This window comes from Oncorhynchus gorbuscha, linkage group LG09 (assembly GCF_021184085.1).
Source record: "Oncorhynchus gorbuscha isolate QuinsamMale2020 ecotype Even-year linkage group LG09, OgorEven_v1.0, whole genome shotgun sequence".
Lineage (NCBI taxonomy): Eukaryota > Metazoa > Chordata > Actinopteri > Salmoniformes > Salmonidae > Oncorhynchus > Oncorhynchus gorbuscha.
In genome coordinates, this window is record NC_060181.1 from 13,939,101 (window position 1) to 13,958,618 (window position 19,518).

Below are 19,518 nucleotides of genomic sequence, written 5' to 3' on the forward strand. Positions count from 1 at the left end.
TTGTGACGATTCCTCAGGTGACTTTTAAGTAGTGGATTGTTTCTAAAGCATCTGCTGCACAGTTTGCAGTGATACGGTTTCTCTCCAGAGTGAGTGGTTAGGTGTTGTGTCAGGTTGCCTGGGGTGGCAAAGCAATGTCCACAAACAGTGCACTTGAAAGGTCTCTCTCCTGTGTGAACCGCGGTGTGTCTGGTCAGTTCTTCCTTGCGCTTGAAGCTTTTCGGACACTGTTTGCAACCATGTGGTTTCTGACCTTGGTGAGTCCACATGTGCGTTTCCAGTTGTTCCTTCTGGTCGAAGTCTTGCCCACAGTCCTTACACCGATATGATTTCTCCCCTGTGTGGAACTTCATATGTGCTCTCAAGTATCCATTACAAGTGAAACTTTCTCCACATTCTTTGCACTGAAATGGTTTCTCCCCCGTGTGAAGTCTCATATGCAATTTCATATATGCCTTAGTTTTGAAACTTTTCCCACATTCCTTACATTGATATTGTTTCTCTCCTGTGTGAGACACCATGTGTGTTCTCAGATTAGCATCACTAGGGAAGCATTTGCCACAAACATTACAAGTGCGTGTTGCTTTAATGTGGGATTGGAGGTGCTCTGTCAGACTTGCTATGGACTCGAATACCTCCTCACACACACCACACATTTTCGTATGCTTTGTGTGCACATTTTTCACATGATTAACTAAAGGACCAATGTACACAAATGTACTTCCGCACAGCTTGCAACCATAAGGAGAAGCATTTGTGGTCACCTTGCCTCTAGCACGGTTATGGGTGCTTGCCCATTTTCTGGGTGATTTCAGTGCCTTTGATCCTGACTGTAGTCCCTCGCTCTCCACCTCATTGCCACTTCCACTGTTTTCACTGTGAGCTGCCGAACAGCCTGGATATCCTTCTGAGAGGGCGTGTGAGGCACTGGTTGCTTCTGATACCGTGTAGAGCTCTCCATCAGGCTCGGTTTTGATCTCTTGAGGAATGCGGACACATAACACATCCCCCTCTCTGCTCTCGGAAATTTGGCTCGAGAAATCCATCGGATCACAGTCACTTTCCTCACAGACGGTGAATATGGAGTCTTTGGTATCAGACTCCAGCACTTCAAGCTGCTCTTCCTCCTGTCTGGTCCCAAGTTCCTGTTGTTTATCTTTGATCAGTGTGGGCTGTGGTTCCTCACTTGTGTGGAACTTCATATGCGTTTTCAAGTATCCCTTACAAGTGAAACTTTCGCCACAATCTTTGCACCAAAACGGTGTCTCCCCTGTGTGACGCCTCATATGCAAGTGCATATAGCCCTTATTTTTGAAACTTTTCCCACATTCTTTGCATTGATACTGTTTCTCTCCTGTGTGCGTTACCATGTGTGTTCTCATACTAGAATCACTAGGGAAGCATTTGCCACAAACATTACAAGTGCGTGTTGCTTTAATGTGGGTTTGCAGGTGCTCTGTCAGACTTGCTATGGACTCAAAGACCTCTTCACACACACCACAACGGTATTCTGCAGTAAGCTTTGTGTGCACATTTTTCACATGATTAACTAAAGGACCAATGTACACAAATGTACTTCCACACAACTTGCAACAATAAGGAGGAGCAGCATTTGTGGTCACCCCGCTTCCAGCAGAGGTATGGGAGCTTAGTCTTTTCTTTGCTTGTTTTCTGGGTGATTTCAGTGCCTTTGATCCTGACTGTAGTCCCTCACTCTCCACCTCATTGCCACTTCCACTGTTTTCACTGTGAGCTGCCGAACAGCCTGGATATCCTTCTGAGAGGGAGTGTGAGGCACTGGTTGCTTCTGATACCGTGTAGAGCTCTCCATCAGGCTCGGTTTTGATCTCTTGAGGAATGCGGACACATAACACATCCCCCTCTCTGCTCTCGGAAATTTGGCTCGAGAAATCCATCGGATCACAGTCACTTTCCTCACAGACGGTGAATATGGAGTCTTTGGTATCAGACTCCAGCCCTTCAAGCTGCTCTTCCTCCTGATTGGTCCTAATTTCCTCTTGTTCATCTTTAATCTGTGTGGGCTCTGGGTCCTTCTCCAGACTGGGGCTCCACTTCTGCTCACAGTTCTGCCGCTCAGGGGGAACCTCTTCTTCAGAGACTGGGAGAGGAAGCTGCTGGGGGTCTAGAAAAAGGGGAGGAAAGGGATCATTAAGAGATCAATACATAATTGAACTTTTAAAAAACGTAAATAACATATGTCTATCCAGTGTGGTAGTACCCGAGTCCAGGACTCGGACTTTCCTCCGACTCAAGACCTGACCTTGACAGGTAACGTTGATGTCAGAATGTCTCTCTCCCTTGCATTATTCAACACGATAGCCTTTCTTTGGTGCGGTCCAGATTGGCCTCGATTCCAACATCCACGGACGTCTGAACCAATCATAGACATCCATGTTTCACAAGTTTGGACAGCACAGTAAAATACAGTAAAGTATAGTACAGTACAGTACAGTACAGTACAGTACAGTACAGTAAAGTACAGTACAGTACAGTACAATGTAGTGTACTCTACTGAATTACTCTGCTGTACTTTGTCGTACCTAGATGTCTATGATTCACTCTGGTCCGACCAAATTTGTACTTGTTTGGGGGCAGAGCTCATTAGAATAATACCCAGAATGCGTTGCAAGTGTTTATTTTTACATTCAAATAGGGGTCATTCAGCGGACACTCTTATGCAGAGTGATTTACGGTCAGTGCATTCAGCCAACATATGGGGAATTTCATGGCAGCAGAATTACGCTTTGAGTTTTTTCACCTGAAAAATGTATGTCAAACAAAAACTACTGATTTAAAAGTTCATTACGGTAACAGAATTACATCACGAGTCCCTGATCTGTACTACACATAAATGCATAATTATGGATATGAATGTCATTCTCATGTTTCATAAGTTTGGACACCCCAGGGCAGCACAGCAGAGTAGAGCAGAGATACTTCAGTACAATATAGTTCAGAAGGCCAGCATCCCGGAGTTGTCTCTTCACTGTTGACGTTTGGAGTAATATCTATATCTATATAAATAATGTATGTGTATTTAAACAACACAATGTAACTCCAAGTCAATCACACTTCTGTGAAATCAAACTGTACACTTAGGAAGCAACACTGATTGACAATACATTTCACATGCTGTTGTGCAAATGGATTAGACAACCGGTGGAAATTATAGGCAATTAACAAGACATCCCCAATAAAGGAGTTGTTCTGCAGGTGGGGACCACAGACCACTTCTCAATTCCTATGCTTCCCAGCTGATGTTTTGGTCACCTTTGAATGCTGGCGGTGCATTCACTCTAGTGGTAGCATGAGACGGAGTCTACAACCCACACAAGTGGCTCAGGTAGTGCAGCTCATCCAGGATGGAACATCAATGCGAGCTGTGGCAAGAAGGTTTGCTGTGTCTGTCAGCGTAGTGTCCAGAGCATGGAGGCGCTACCAGGAGACAGGCCAGTACATCAGGAGACGTGGAGGAGGCCGTTGCACCACAGACTGTCCAGGAGTTGGCGGATGCTTTAGTCCAGGTCTGGGAGGAGATCCCTCAGGAGACCATCCGCCACCTCATCAGGAGCATGCCCAGGCATTGTAGGGAGGCCACACACACTACGGAGCCTCATTTTGACTTGTTTTAAGGATATTACATCAAAGTTGGATCAGCCTGTAGTGTGGTTTTCCACTTTAATTTTGGAGTGTGACTCCAAATCCAGACCTCCATGGGTTGATAAATTTGATTTCCATTGATAATTTTTGCGTGATTTTTGTTGTCAGCACATTCAACTATGTAAAGAAAAAAGGTATTTAATAAGAATATTTCATTCATTCAGATCTAGGATGTGTTATTTTATTTATATATATGTGTGCCAACATCAACAGTGAAGAGGCAACTAATACACACACACACACACTTCAGTTCAAACGTTTGGGGTCACTTAGAAATGTCCTTTCCTAACTTGGGTGACTGGAGTCTCTGACAATTATATGGGCTTTCATTTGACATTACCTATTGTATAGGTCCTGGATGGCAGGAAGTTTGACCCCAGTGATGTACTGGGCCATTCACACTACCCTCTGTAGTGCCTTATGGTCCGATGCCATACCAGGCGGGGATGCAACCTGTCAGGATGCTATCAATGGTGCAGCTGTAGAACTTTGAGGATCTGGGGACCCATGCCAAATCTTTTCAGTCTCCTGAGGGGGAAAAGGTCTTGTCATACCCATTTTACGACTGTCTTGGTATGTTTGGACCATGATAGTTTGTTGGTGATGTGGACACCAAGGAACTTGAAGCCCTCAACCTGCTCCACTACAGCCCTGTTGATGTTAATGTGGGCCTGTTCAGACCCCCTTTTCCTGCAGTCCACGATCAGCTCCTTTGTCTTGCTCACATTGAGGGAGATGTTGTCATGGCACCACACTGCCAGGTCTCTGACCTCCTCATCGTTGTCGGTGATCAGGCCTACCACTGTTGTGTCGTCAGCAAACTTAATGATGGTGTTGGGAGTCATGTTTGGCCACGCAGTCGTGGGTGAACAGGGAGTACAGGAGGGCACTAAGTACACACCCTCGAGGGGCCCCAGTGTTAAGGATCAGCGTGGCAGACGTGTTGTTGCCTTCTCTTACCACCTGGGGGCAGACCATCAGGAAGTCCAGGATCCAGTTGCAGAGGGAGGTGTTTAGCCTCAGGGTCCTTAGCTTAGTGATGAGCTTCGTGGGCACTATGGTGTTGAACGCTGAGCTGTAGTCAATGAACAGCATTCTCACATAGGTATTCCTTTTGTCCAGGTGAGAAAGGGCAGTGTGGAGTGCGATTGAGATTGCGTCATCTGTGGATCTGTTGGGACGGTATGCGAATTGGAGTGGGTCTAAGGTTTCTGGGATGATGGTGTTGATGTGAGCCATGACCAGCCTTTCAAAGCCCTTAATGGCTACAGACGCGAGTGCCACGGGTCGGTAATCATTTAGGTAGGTTGCCTTCACTTCCTTGGGCACAGGGACTATGTGGTCTGCTTGAAACATGTAGGTATTACAGGCTCAGTCAGGGAGAGGATGAAAATGTCAGTGAAGACACTTGCCAGTTGGTCCGCTCATGCTTTGAGTACACGTCCTGGTAATCCGTCTGGCCCTGCAGCTTGGTGAATGTTAACCTGTTTAAAGAGCTAACCATTCAGAGGGGTGTTCTACAATGCTCTCCAAGTCCGGAAGTGAATATCACGTAGAGCAAAATTTTTGTCACTGATGACTAACACTATCCCTTGTATTTCAAGATTGAAAAATATAATAACACCGACCTATCCATTAACGTCCCTTAACGCTCAAAGACAGATTCAATGGCTGTAGCAGTGTATTCGAATGAATGATTAGCTAAAATATTTGAGAAATTATTAATAATAAGCATGTGCTTTTACCTAATAATAAACTAATATATATATATATAACTTCAAATACCAAGCTAGTAACGTTAAGTACCCTAGGTTAACTTAGCTGACCTTCAATTGAGGGAATTCAGCTTCTCTGAAACATTTGTACAACTAATTCAAACTTTGAAAATAAATCCACAGGCAAATGTTACCAAACATGATAATCATAGGCCTGCATTATGGTAGGCAGCTAATTGTTCAATTACACTTTCCATCAATACTTTGGAAGGTCACTGTCTCTGCGCTGACTGCCTGTGTGTGAGACAACGCTAACTAGCCAATGGGAGCGTAGTAGAATGCCCCTCTGAATAACGGGGCGTGGTTTCTGCTTAACTGCATCCCCTGTGCCGTTTTATGCTCGGGAATCGTAATACAGAAGAATATGTCCTCGTAAATAGCATCCCCGACATGAAGCGAACCAAAGACAATGCATCTCGGCCATCACAGCTTACATCAATTTGGAGAGCATTTGAGTCATTCAGTCAGAGTTTCCTCTTGCCTTTTAGCAATAGCATCAATTCTTAGTTTCATAGTGTTATCTGACAAAGGTATTGTGAGTTTTTGTGCCTTTGCCTCCCCACACATTGTTTTCACCATATCAATTGTGGCCAGTAACATCAAAGTCTCTGCAATAGTGTGTGGCTTCATAGCATAGCAGGCTTAGCCATTCACCATGGAAATGATTAAAGTGCAACGGTCAAGTATAGCCTTTTCTCACGATTTAAGGGCGCTCTCTGGTTGAATTTGAATAGATTTGAATAAGTCTCATTTAGATTTAAGGTTAGCCACATTACAATGATTGAGTGACAAAGATGACCTTACTATATACATATATATATTAGAGAGAGATACGTCCTCTCAAGATCAAAAGTAACAGTCAGTATCTGGTGTGGCCACCAGCTGCATTAAGTACTGCAGTGCATCTCCTCCTCATGGACTGCACCAGATTTGCCAGTTCCTGCTATGAGATGTTACCCTACTCTTCCACCAAGGCACCTGCCAGTTCCCGGACATTTCTGGGGGGAGTGGCCCTAGCCCTCATCCTCCGATCCAATAGGTCCCAGACGTGATCTGGGCTCGTTGCAGGCCGTGGCAGAACAATGACATTCCTGTCTTGCAGGAAATCACGCACAGAATAAGCAGTATGGCTGGTGGCATTGTCATGCTGGAGGGTCATGTCAGGATGAGCCTGCAGGAAGGGTACCACATGAGGGAGGAGGATGTCTTCCCTGTAACGCACAGCGTTGAGATTGCCTGCAATGACAACAAGCTCAGTCCGATGATGCTGTGACACACCGCCCCAGACTATGACGGACCCTCCAACTCCAAACCGCTCTAGAATACAGGCCTCGGTGTAACGCTCATTCCTTCAACAATAAACGCGAATCCGACCATCACCCCTGGTGAGACAAAACCGTGACTTGTCAGTGAAGAGCACTTTTTCGCTGTCCTGTCTGGTCCAGTCACGGTGGGTTTGTGCCCATAGGTGACGCTGTTGCCGGTGATGTCTGGTGAGGACCTGCCTTACAACAGGCCTACAAGCCCTCAGTCCAGCCTCAGCCTATTGCGGACAGTGAGCACTGATAGAGGGATTGTGCATTCCTGGTGTAACTCAGGCAGTTGTTGTTGCCACCCTGTACCTGTCCTGCAGGTGTGATGTTCCGATGTACCGATCCTGTGCAGGTGTTGTTACACGTGGTCTGCCACTGCGAGGACAATCAGCTGTCCGTCCTGTCTCCCCGTGGTGCTGTCTTCGGCGTCTCGCAGTACGGACATTGAAATGTATTGCCCTGGCCACATCTGCAGTCCTCATGCCTCCTTGCAGCATGCCTAAGGCACATTCACACAGATGAGCAGGGACCCTGGGCAATGTTGTTATGGTCTAATGTTGTTATGGTCTAATGTTGTTATGGTCTAATGCTGTTATGGTCTAATGGTCTAATGTTGTTATGGTCTAATGGTCTAATGTTGTTATGGTCTAATGGTCTAATGTTGTTATGGTCTAATGGTCTAATGTTGTTATCGCAGAATGTATGCACACATGACTGTAAGTCGCTTTGGATAAAAGCGTCTGCTAAATGGCATATATTATTATTATTATATTATCTTTCTTTTGGTGTTTTTCAGTCAGTAGAAAGGCCTCTGCAGTGTCTGAAGTGTTCATAACTGTAACCTTAATTGCCTACGGTCTGTAAGCTGTTAGTGTCTTAACGACAGTCCCACAGGAATTGTTATGGTTCATTGAACAAGCATGGGACACAGTATTTAAACCCTTTACAATGAAGATCTGTGAAGTTATTTGGATTTTTACGAATTATCTTTGAAAGACAGGGTCCTGAAAAAGGGATTTTTTTTTTTTTTTTGCGGAGTAATATATATATTGTGGAATTAAACATGGGGTCGCGACCCCTAGTTTGGGACCCGCTGTGCTATAGAACGCCAGTCCTATGAAACTCATGCAATAACATTAGCTCATGTTTTGTTTATAAGATGTTTACCTTGCTAGTTAGTTACTGTTTGATAAATAAATCCCCAAATACTGCTGATTCAAGTTGAACAGAGCAAGTAGTGGGTATTTACATTATTAACTATCGGTACTTGATTCGATCGATGTACCGTTAAATCAACACAAACCTGTTCCGTGCGGTTTGAAATCCAGCAGACGTCGAAGACGTTCGTTCTCCTCCTTTGAACGAGAGATTTCCTCCTGGTATTCAGTTACTGTTCTCTCTACTACTCCAGCTATCTCTACAGCCGCCGCTGTTAGCCGTTCAGTAATATACACATTGAACAACGCCAGTTTTGACATTTTGAGAGGTATGAAAGTCGAGGTTTCTTTGTGTTTTTGTCAGCTATATTTTTTACGCCAGAGGAAGACAATGTATTCCAGATGATGGTGCTGCTATTTCCCACAATCCTCCGCTGATTCCGGTTCCTGTTTTTCAGGAAGTTGGGTGTTTGACAGCTGAGAAAGAAAATAGATCACAGGGACCGCTCTCAAAGAAACGGATAAATAAAGGATAAAGGAACTACTCAATCATCTGTACAAGCCTGTAACCCAATACACTATGTCAAGGCAATCCCACCGAACCACAGACGGCAAGAAGATGGTAAGGAGTCGCGTTATGCTAATGCTACTTAGCATACTCAATTAATGCTAGCTAGCTACAGTATTAAGTTAAACTAACGGTAGCTAATTTAACGACAAAAATGACCTTTTATTAAGCGCCAAAAACAGCTTAAGGTGTTAATATAACAATGCGTGTTTTGATGAAGTATTACCGACACATCAGCTTAACTGTAGTGCAAATTTGATATTCAGTGATCATTTAATGAATGACAAATACAGGAAGCTAGTCTGGCTATCAAGTTATTGTAACTAGCATTTAATTCGCTATTCTAGGACCATGGTACACTCACTAAGTCACTGCAACTTTTTTGCAGCTAGCTAGTTACTAAAATGCCAGTAAGTGTTTATAATTGTTTTATTCGGTCATAGTTACCTTTCGCATTTGTTAAACATGAGCTGTTAGCCTGGCATGGATGGCAATTGGCATATCAAAATTTGCCCCGATGATATTGGTTCTTCATCGTAGGTAGCTGACCCATGTACCCGACCCAAGTCTACGCTACGTACTTTAGTAAGGCCGAATTAATTTGTGAAAATGACTTATCTACAATATAATAAATCATTCACTGTCTTTGAATCAATTAAAGATGTTTGTAGTTTTGACGTTTTTACACCAGGGGGTGCTGGCAACTAAGTTTTCTCCTACTCTATTCAATTTCATTATAAGGGGCTTTATTGGGATGGAAAACATGTTTACATTGCCAAAGCAAGTGAAATAGATAATAAACAAAAGTGAAATTAACAATAAAACATGAACAGTAAACATTACACTCAGTTCCAAAATAACATTTAAAATGTCTATATACAGTGTTGTAACTCCTGTACCAGTCAATTTAGGACACACCTACTCATGTTTTTTTCTTTGTTTTTACAGCTTTCTACATTGTAGAATAATAGTGAAAACATCAACTATGGAATAACACATGGAATAACGTAGTAACCAAAAAAGCATTAAACAAATCTAAATATATATATTAAGATATATATATTAAGTTTATAAGTAGCCACCCTTTGCCTTGATGACAACTTTGCACACTCTTGGCTTTCTCTCAACCAGCTTCATGAGGTAGTCACCTGGAATGCATTTATATTAACAAGTGTGCCTTGTTAATTTGTGGAATTTCTTTCCTTCTTAATGCTTTTGAGCCAATCAGTTGTGTTGTGACATGGTAGGGGTGGTATATAGACGGTAGCCCTAAATGGTAAAGCCCATGTCCATATTATGGCAAGAATAGCTCAAATAAGCAAAGCGAAACAACAGTCCATCATTACGTTAAGACATGAAGGTCAGTCAATATGGAACATTTCAATAACTTTTTCTTCAAGTGCAGTCGCAAAAACCATCAAGCGCTATGATGAAACTGGCTCTCATGAGGACCGCCACAGGAATGGAAGACCCAGGGTTACGTCTGCTGCTGAGGATACGTTCATTGGAGTTACCAGCCTTTGAAATTTCAGCACAAATAAATGCTTCACGGAGTTCAAGTAACAGACACATCTCAACATCAACTGTTCAGAGGAGACTGCGTGAATCAGGCCTTCATGGTCTAATGGCGTCAAAGAAACCACTACTAAAGGACACCAATAATAAGAAGAGACTTGCTTGGACCAAGAAACACGAGCAATGGACATTAGACTGGTGGAAATTTGGCCTTTGCTCTGATGAGTCCAGATGTGAGATTTTTGGTTCCAACCGCCGTGTCTTTGTGAGATGTGGAGTAGGTGAACGGATGATCTCCCGCATGTGTGATTCCCACCGTGAACTATGGAGGTGGTGGTGTGATGGTGCTTTTCTGGTGTCACTGTCAGTGATTTATTTAGAATTCAAGGCACACTTAATCAGCATGGCTACCTCAACATTCTGCACCGATAAGCCATCTCATCTTGTTTGCCCATAGTGGGACTATCATTTGTTTTTCAACAGGACAATGATCCAACACATCCAGGCTGTGTAAGGGCTATTTGACCAAGAAGGAGAGGGATGGTGCTGCATCAGATGACCTGGCCTCCACAATCACCTGACCTCAACCCAATTGAGATTGTTTGGGATGAGTTGGACCGCAGTGAAGGAAAAGCAGCCAACAAGTGCTCAGCATATGTGGGAACTCCTTGAAGACTGTTGGAAAAACATCCCGTTGACTACTCTCTGAAGCTGGTTTCTGATAATGCCAAGCTGTCGTCAAGGCAAAGGGTGGCTACTTTGAAGAATCTCAAATATTGTTAAACACTTTTTTTGTTTACTACATGATTGCATTGGGGCGGCAGGTAGCCTAATGGTTAGGGCATTGGACTAGTAACCGAATGGTTGCAAGATCGATTCCCCGAGCTGACAAGGTAAAAATCTGTCGTTCTGAACATGGCAGTTAACCCACTGTTCCAAGGCCGTCATTGAAAATAAGAGTTTGTTCTTAACTGACTTGCCTAGTTAAATATAGGTCAAATAAATAAATGTTATTTCATAGTTTTGATGTCCTCTATTATTCTACAATGTAGAAAATGGTAAAAAAACTAACTTGAATCTGTGTCCTAACTTTTTAAATATGGGTTATATTTACAATGGTGTATGTTTTTCACTGGTTGCCCTTTTCTTTTGGCAACAGGTCACAAATCTTGCGGCTGTGATGGCACACTGTGGAATTTCACCCAATAGATCTCTGTTTCTCTGTGTAGAACTCTGAGTTGTTCACTCTGACGTATGGAGCCCTGGTAACCCAGCTGTGTAAGGACTATGAGAACGACGAGGAGGTCAACAAACAACTGGATAAGATGTGAGTCTCTTATCTTCTTCTCAACAAACTCTGCTTAGCCCTTTCACTTATAATCGATCAAGGAAAGGAGACAAGGAGAGTAATTGAGTCACGTGTGTGTGTGTGAAGTGTGCTGCTTGTTGTGAACTTGTAAAATGTGCCACTCCTCAACGTTTCATTTTCAGTTTATCCTTTACTCTGCAAATGGATAAAGTGGAGCTACTGCTTTCAGCCTCTGAATTTTCCCGTTAACCTGCAGCACACGGACAAATTCTCCATCCCTCTTGAACTTAACCCTAGAAACCAATAAACCAATGATGTAGTGTGTGAGTTGGTCTGAAAGGGTCTGTAAAGGTTTTCTGCTCTGCCTAACTAATACACCTACTGTAGCACGTCCCATATATGGTACAATCAGGTGACGATCTCATCTTACTCCTTAATAGGGTCCAGATGTTTGTCTGTAGCTCTCTCCCTCTTTCTTTCAGCTTTGCTCAATTCAGCATTGAGGTCTGACTAAGCCGCCAGTGTTCATGTCTGAAATATTTAAGGGAGGTGTGAATCTCTGCTCTGTAGTGGTAGAGTAAGACATCTTTAAGGGAGGTGTGAATCTCTGCTCTATAGTGGTAGAGTAAGACATCTTTAAGGGAGGTGTGAATCTCTGCTCTATAGTGGTAGAGTAAGACATCTTTAAGGGAGGTGTGAATCTCTGCTCTATAGTGGTAGAGTAAGACATCTTTAAGGGAGGTGTGAATCTCTGCTCTATAGTGGTAGAGTAAGACATCTTTAAGGGAGGTGTGAATCTCTGCTCTAAAGTGGTAGATTAAGACATCTTTACGGGAGGTGTGAATCTCTGCTCTAAAGTGGTAGATTAAGACATCTTTAAGGGAGGTGTGAATCTCTGCTCTAAAGTGGTAGAGTAAGACATCTTTAAGGGACGTGTGAATCTCTGCTCTAAAGTGGTAGAGTATTTGGCACCATTCTTTACTCACTGTTTTTTCCCCTCTTGTTTTTTCCCAGGGGATATAATATCGGAGTGCGTCTCATTGAAGACTTCTTGGCGCGATCCAGCATTGGGAGGTGTCAGGATTTCAGAGAAACGGCTGATGTCATCGCTAAGGTAACAGGAACGTCCCTGAGCCAATCAGAGCGTGACCGTGGAACCCTCCCAGAAAAGAGAGGCGAGGGGGAAGAAAAGATGAAGAAAGAAACTGACAGGGAAAGAGAAAAGGACAGGAGAGAGGGAGGGGGAGGGAGAGAGAGAGCTGGGAAAAAGACTGAGGGAAGGAGGTTGACTATGAACGAGTGAATGAGTGAGTTAGAGAGCGAGGGAGTCAGCGACTGGAATTTGAACTCCAACCTGCAGTAGTCTGCGTAGTTTCTGAGCTTTCATAGCTCCTCTCTACTGCTTTTCATTTTTCTGCACTCACTCAGCTAGGGAAGCATCTCAGCTATGCCACCGCAAAGCCAACTGGCCGCTTTCCCCCGTGTGTGTGTGTGGGCTCTTGTCCTTCACTGCTTGTTGTCTTTGTTATACAATAGTCCTGGCAGCATTGTCAACCTACAACCAAGGTGAAACCACCCCTTGCCTAAGTACATTTAGTTCACACTGAAGGAATGACCATGCGCACATACACAAACTCGTGCTTGTGTCTATGTGGTCAGACAGTAGTCTGCTGTACTCCTGAGCATCAGGCCCAGTACTAAATCGCTGTAGACCTGTCAAGCTCAAACACTACTTGTCTCACCTGGTGGTTGACATCCAGGCTCCCTCAGCACTCTGTTCTAACAGTGCTACTAAGTCCTTTCACAGGTCTAACCTCTCACTGTAGGTTCAGTTATAGGGAAGGCAGTAGTATGGAATGTTGTGCTGGATATTGAACTGGTAGCCTCAACTGCCGTTTAGACTGAGATAATCAGCCACCTTGCTACCAGCGAGCAGTCATGTTCAAGGAGGAGACACATGGCGACTTAGCACTCTGCGACAAGAGCGTTTAGAGACCAGAGTTGCATATGTCCCCAGTTTATGCACATTTCAGCAACTCAACCGCAAGACGGGGCAGCTCTCGCTAGCAAGCTTTGACATTGACTAACAACCGAACTACCATCATACAGTTTTTAAAAAGAGACCTTCACAAGGGCAGATCTCAACGACTGGATCAAAGACTGGATCAACGACTGGATCACTTGTTGTGAGACCCTGGTAAAGAAAGATTGTCCACTCCCTGGCCTAGTCCTCTCTCTTCAACCCTCTCTCAGTACAACTCATGTGACAATGTCAGTGTCTGCATTCACTGATGACTCTTATGAGAGCGATAGTCTCTGTTCCATTTGTAAATGCAGTACTAACATCATTGTAACACTAACACCATTGTATGATTGCATGTGTTGTCCACTAGGTGGCGTTTAAGATGTACCTGGGCATCACCCCCAGTGTGACCAACTGGAGCCCAGCAGGGGATGAGTTGTCCCTTATCCTGGAGAGTAACCCCCTTGTGGACTTTGTAGAGCTGCCTGACAACCACAGCTCCCTGGTCTACTCCAACCTGCTGTGTGGGGTACTCCGAGGAGCTCTGGAGATGGTAAAGATAGATGCTGCTTCTTTAGGCCTTTTCACACTAGCCTAACCAAGCTGTACTGTGCTGGTCTGGATGCGTATCCAGCATCTCTGTTGGAACTGTGCTAGAAAAGGATAATGTGAAAAGAAAATAACAGAGCCTGCACAGGGTGTTGGTAGTGTGAGCATTCTATTTGTGTGACTTACACTGAGTACACCAAACAGTAGGAACACCACCTTAATATTGAGTCCCCCCCCCCCCCCCCCCCTCATGGACTCTACAAGGTGTCCAAAGCGTTCCACAGGGATGCTGGCCCATGTTGACTCTACAAGGTGTCCAAAGCGTTCCACAGGGATGCTGGCCCATGTTGACTCTACAAGGTGTCCAAAGCGTTCCACAGGGATGCTGGCCCATGTTGACTCTACAAGGTGTCCAAAGCGTTCCACAGGGATGCTGGCCCATGTTGACTCTACAAGGTGTTCAAAGCGTTCCACAGGGATGCTGGCCCATGTTGACTCTACAAGGTGTCCAAAGCGTTCCACAGGGATGCTGGCCCATGTTGACTCTACAAGGTGTCCAAAGCGTTCCCACAGGGATGCTGGCCCATGTTGACTCTACAAGGTGTCCAAAGTGTTCCACAGGGATGCTGGCCCATGTTGACTCTACAAGGTGTCCAAAGCGTTCCACAGGGATGCTGGCCCATGTTGACTCTACAAGGTGTCCAAAGCGTTCCACAGGGATGCTGGCCCATGTTGACTCTACAAGGTGTCCAAAGCGTTCCACAGGGATGCTGGCCCATGTTGACTCTACAAGGTGTCCAAAGCGTTCCACAGGGATGCTGGCCCATGTTGACTCTACAAGGTGTCCAAAGCGTTCCACAGGGATGCTGGCCCATGTTGACTCTACAAGGTGTCCAAAGCGTTCCACAGGGATGCTGGCCCATGTTGACTCTACAAGGTGTCCAAAGCGTTCCACAGGGATGCTGGCCCATGTTGACTCTACAAGGTGTCCAAAGCGTTCCACAGGGATGCTGGCCCATGTTGATTGAAATGCTTCCCACAGTTGTCAAGTTTGCTGGTTGTCGTGTGGGTGGTCGACCATTCTTGATACACGCAAACTGTTGAGTGTGAAATACCCAACAGCATTGCAGTTCTTGACACAAACCGGGGAGCCTCTGAATGTCACACACACAAGCCATGCCTCCTTTGTCTCTAGGCTTAAACATCCTTCTTTAACCTGTCACCTCCCCTTCATCTACACTGATTGAAGTGGATTTAACAGGTGACATCAGTAAGGGATCATAGCTTTCACCTGGATTCACCTGGTCAGTTATTCTTGGAAAGAGCAGGTGTTCTTAATGTTTTGTACACTCAGTGTATATTATTATGTTCACATGTTGTGAATAATATCTTCCTCTCTCCTCCAGGTACAGATGGCAGTGGATGTGAAGTTTGCTCAGGACACCCTGAGAGGAGACAATGTCACAGAGATCCGCATGAAGTTCATCAAGAGGATGGAGGAGAACTTTCCGGCCGGCGATGAGTGAGGGAAACAGAGGGAGGGAGAAAGCACCACCCTCCACCACTCTTCTTTTCCTGCTCTCCATCCATCCTCAATCTGATGTCACTCAAGGCGGTACGGAGAGAGAGAGAGCGAGAGAGAGATGTATAATGATAAACCCTTGACTGAGAGACTGAATGAAAAGAGAGAGCGAGAGAGAGAGAGAGAGATGTATAATGATAAACCCTTGACTGAGAGACTGAATGAAAAGAGAGAGCGAGAGAGAGAGAGAGATGTATAATGATAAACCCTTGACTGAGAGACTGAATGAAAAGAGAGAGAGAGAGAGATGTATAATGATAAACCCTTGACTGAGAGACTGAATGAAAAGAGAGAGAGAGAGAGAGATGTATAATGATAAACCCTTGACTGAGAGACTGAATGAAAAGAGAGAGCGAGAGTCAAGAAATCAATTCCTTGGGCGCGTCTGAAATCCATCTTCCTCTCCATGTGTCCTTTCCTTCCTCTCCATGTGTCCTTTCCTTCCTCTCCATGTGTCCTTTCCTTCCTCTCCATGTGTCCTTTCCTTCCTCTCCATGTCTCCTTTCCTTCCTCTCCATGTCTCCTTTCCTTCCTCTCCACTGGTCTAAATACAAAGGTCTGACCGGTGGAAGTTATATGCGTTTTACCATATATGATGCATTTTACATCAGGATGACTTGGCCGGTGACACTGCTTCTTAACAGTCCCGATATCTTGAAAAGTTGACTGCTGACATGCAAAACACTGTGAGACTATGTCAACAGTGGACTAATGAAAACAATAACAAAAGATAGTTTGGAGTGGAATGAACTTATAAATGCTTTATAACTACCAGCGATAGTAGTGCAAATAAAGTAAAGGAGAGGTGGTTTTTGAGATGTACCCATAGAGATGGGTAGAGGACTCATCTTTGCCACTATTGTGTCTGTGACGGTGCCATTGAGGCTACAACCCATAGGAATCCCCACTCAGTTCACTACTTTGAAATGGTGGAAGCCCTCTGACGCTGCCCATGCTAAAACTGCCTTTTTGGCCACTAAAGGGCTCTATCATTCTCTACGGATGCACCCTTCTGCAGAACTATGACTCCTGACCTTCTGCTCATCTGACCCTCCTCCTCCCCCAACCATTCAACGTTCATCTCTGCTCCTTTGATGAGGAACTCCTTGGATACTTCATCTCATATGTTAATTTCTAGGGCCAGGAGTCTTACCATAATGTTTTTTGATTGACTTGCAATTCTGTTAAGTTCATAAAGTCAAAGTTGATGGTCTCTATTGTGTTGTACACAGTGATAAAAACATATATATATATATTTCACTTTTGTCTGTCACCTTTTTTAAATGAAAGATCGTCAAGATTCTATTAATATCTATGTGTATAAGATATTTCTCTGTTGTCATGCTAGATACTGTCACACTGTATGGCAGTGGTAAATGAAGTAGGCTGATGTCATTATTAATAAAGTCATCATGACATATCCAATGGGTGCTGTATCACTGCAGTAATCACAGCTTCAGCTGGCCCCTAAGTGGTGAAACACTTTTGTCAGTGAGTAACATAGTAGGGCCTGTGTGCCTCGTTAACCTGTTGCAGGTCTCCTCACACGAATGTAATGAAGTGTCACGCAGACTCCTCCCCTGTGGCTGGTCGCCGGGTACACCCCCCAGTGCACTGTGGGACTATTGTTCCTCTGGGGCAGCTTTGTCCAGTCAAGCAACAATAACACACACCTAATGCCTCTCGGAGGTTTGTTCAGGTTACATAGAAGCAATCAGGACCTGTGGAAGTATGTGCCTGTGTGTCTGACAGCCATGTTTTAGGAACAGACATTTTTAACAGGGTGCCAAGAACAGAGGTGTGTGTGTGTGAGAGCGAGAGAGGGCAGGGTGTTTGGAAGGGGCTAGCAAGGCAAGACGTTGTTAAAGGTCTCTGGTTCCTGAGCCAGAGGCCCATTCTGGCTGTAACACCTGTGAATGAACTGATGTCATCCGGTAGTCACCAACTCAACCGCTCACCTCGTCAATCACCGCTGAGCTCACAGAGCTGGCTATTTCTCTCTCTCTCACACACACACACACACGGTTCCATGATTTGAGATAATCAGATTGCACTACTGACTGTAGCCACCAGAGGTCACGGTGGGCTTTGAATTCCCCAACACTCTACAAAAACATTTCTCTCTTCAGCTTGCTTTCCCATTTTGAGAGTAAAATGAAGTTTCCCCTTAGACACTGATCCAAGATCAGTTTTGTGTTATCCCCTTTAATGCTGAAGGTTATGATTTGGGATGGGTGGTGATCCTCAGATTTTGGTGCCGTTGGTATTTATGGCATTGAAAAACATTAAGGTTTACATATGTGGGTAAGTATGTTACTCTGCACATCATTATTTTATCAAATGGAATGTATGATAATGGTAAAACAACCTCCCCTCGACAGACAGACAGTTCAAGACAGGTTTGATACAATCAATGCGTGTTTGATGTCTGCCTGCTTTCCATCCTGCAGGGACTGGGCGGTCACTCATTGCTAACTGGCTGACACTCATTGCTAACTGGCTGACACTCATTGCTAACTGGCTGACACTCATTGCTAACTGGCTGACACTCATTGCTAACTGGCTGTCACTCATTGCTAACTGGCGGTCACTCATTGCTAACTGGCTGACACTCATTGCTAACTGGCTGACACTCATTGCTAACTGGCTGACACTCATTGCTAACTGGCTGACACTCATTGCTAACTGGCTGACACTCATTGCTAACTGGCTGACACTCATTGCTAACTGGCTGATACTCATTGCTAACTGGCTGATACTCATTGCTAACTGGCTGACACTCATTGCTAACTGGCTGACACTCATTGCTAACTGGCTGACACTCATTGCTAACTGGCGGTCACTCATTGCTAACTGGCTGACACTCATTGCTAACTGGCTGACACTCATTGCTAACTGGCTGACACTCATTGCTAACTGGCTGACACTCATTGCTAACTGGCTGACACTCATTGCTAACTGGCTGACACTCATTGCTAACTGGCGGTCACTCATTGCTAACTGGCTGACACTCATTGCTAACTGGCTGACACTCATTGCTAACTGGCTGACACTCATTGCTAACTGGCTGACACTCATTGCTAACTGTCTGACACTCATTGCTAACTGGCTGCACTGCTCACTCATTGCTAACTGGCGGTCACTCATTGCTAACTGGCTGACACTCATTGCTAACTGGCTGACACTCATTGCTAACTGGCTGACACTCATTGCTAACTGGCTGTCACTCATTGCTAACTGGCGGTCACTCATTGCTAACTGGCTGACACTCATTGCTAACTGGCTGATTGCTAACTGGCTGGCTGAACACTCATTGCTAACTGGCTGACACTCATTGCAACTTGCACTCATTGCTAACTGGCTGACACTCATTGCTAACTGGCTGACACTCATTGCTAACTGGCTGTCACTCATTGCTAACTGGCTGATACTCATTGCTAACTGGCTGATACTCATTGCTAACTGGCTGACACTCATTGCTAACTGGCTGACACTCATTGCTAACTGGCTGACACTCATTGCTAACTGGCTGACACTCATTGCTAACTGGCTGTCACTCATTGCTAACTGGCTGACACTCATTGCTAACTGGCTGACACTCATTGCTAACTGGCTGACACTCATTGCTAACTGGCTGACACTCATTGCTAACTGGCTGACACTCATTGCTAACTGGCTGACACTCATTGCTAACTGGCTGACACTCATTGCTAACTGGCTGATACTCATTGCTAACTGGCTGATACTCATTGCTAACTGGCTGACACTCATTGGTAACTGGCTGACACTCATTGCTAACTGGCTGACACTCATTGCTAACTGGCTGACACTCATTGCTCACACTCATTGCTAACTGGCTGACACTCATTGCTAACTGGCTGACACTCATTGCTAACTGGCTGACACTCATTGCTAACTGGCTGACACTCATTGCTAACTGTCTGACACTCATTGCTAACTGGCGGTCACTCATTGCTAACTGGCTGACACTCATTGCTAACTGGCGGTCACTCATTGCTAACTGGCGGTCACTCATTGCTAACTGG

At 44.8% G+C, this 19,518-nt stretch overlaps 2 protein-coding genes across 3 annotated transcripts in view; one reads left to right on the forward strand and one right to left on the reverse strand.

Moving 5' to 3' along the window:
• The window catches only part of LOC124043190 (zinc finger protein 345-like), an 8,772-nt gene extending 405 nt beyond the window's left edge, over window positions 1–8,367 (reverse strand). The window contains exons 1-2 of the mRNA XM_046361480.1: window positions 8,073–8,367; window positions 1–2,143 (exon numbers count right to left, since the gene is read on the reverse strand). The exon at window positions 1–2,143 is cut by the window's left edge and continues 405 nt beyond it. Of these exons, the coding sequence (XP_046217436.1) occupies window positions 1–2,143; window positions 8,073–8,247 (2,318 nt within the window). The 5' untranslated portion in view covers window positions 8,248–8,367. The remainder of the gene's footprint in view (window positions 2,144–8,072) is intronic.
• A 17-nt stretch (window positions 8,368–8,384) lies between these two features.
• Window positions 8,385–15,631, forward strand: LOC124043191 (trafficking protein particle complex subunit 3-like). 2 transcript variants are annotated; one of them, XM_046361481.1, is made up of 5 exons: window positions 8,385–8,548; window positions 11,239–11,336; window positions 12,333–12,432; window positions 13,712–13,894; window positions 15,297–15,631. In XM_046361481.1, exons 1-5 carry the CDS (start codon window positions 8,507–8,509, stop codon window positions 15,414–15,416), a joined length of 543 nt encoding a protein of 180 aa, XP_046217437.1. In that variant the 5' UTR covers window positions 8,385–8,506; the 3' UTR covers window positions 15,417–15,631. The 2 variants fall into 2 exon arrangements, with proteins under 2 accessions (XP_046217437.1, XP_046217438.1); XM_046361482.1 differs by having other exon boundaries at window positions 8,395–8,548; window positions 11,169–11,336.
• The last annotated feature ends 3,887 nt before the right edge of the window (window positions 15,632–19,518 follow it).

Bases quoted from the DNA above. Each gene is read 5' to 3' on its own strand.
- LOC124043191 (XM_046361481.1), top strand. From the start codon at position 8,507: ATGTCAAGGCAATCCCACCGAACCACAGACGGCAAGAAGATG. The intron at 12,433-13,711 runs GTAACAGGAACG...GTTGTCCACTAG, and splicing joins CGGCTGATGTCATCGCTAAG to GTGGCGTTTAAGATGTACCT. The intron at 13,895-15,296 runs GTAAAGATAGAT...TCTCTCCTCCAG, and splicing joins TCCGAGGAGCTCTGGAGATG to GTACAGATGGCAGTGGATGT.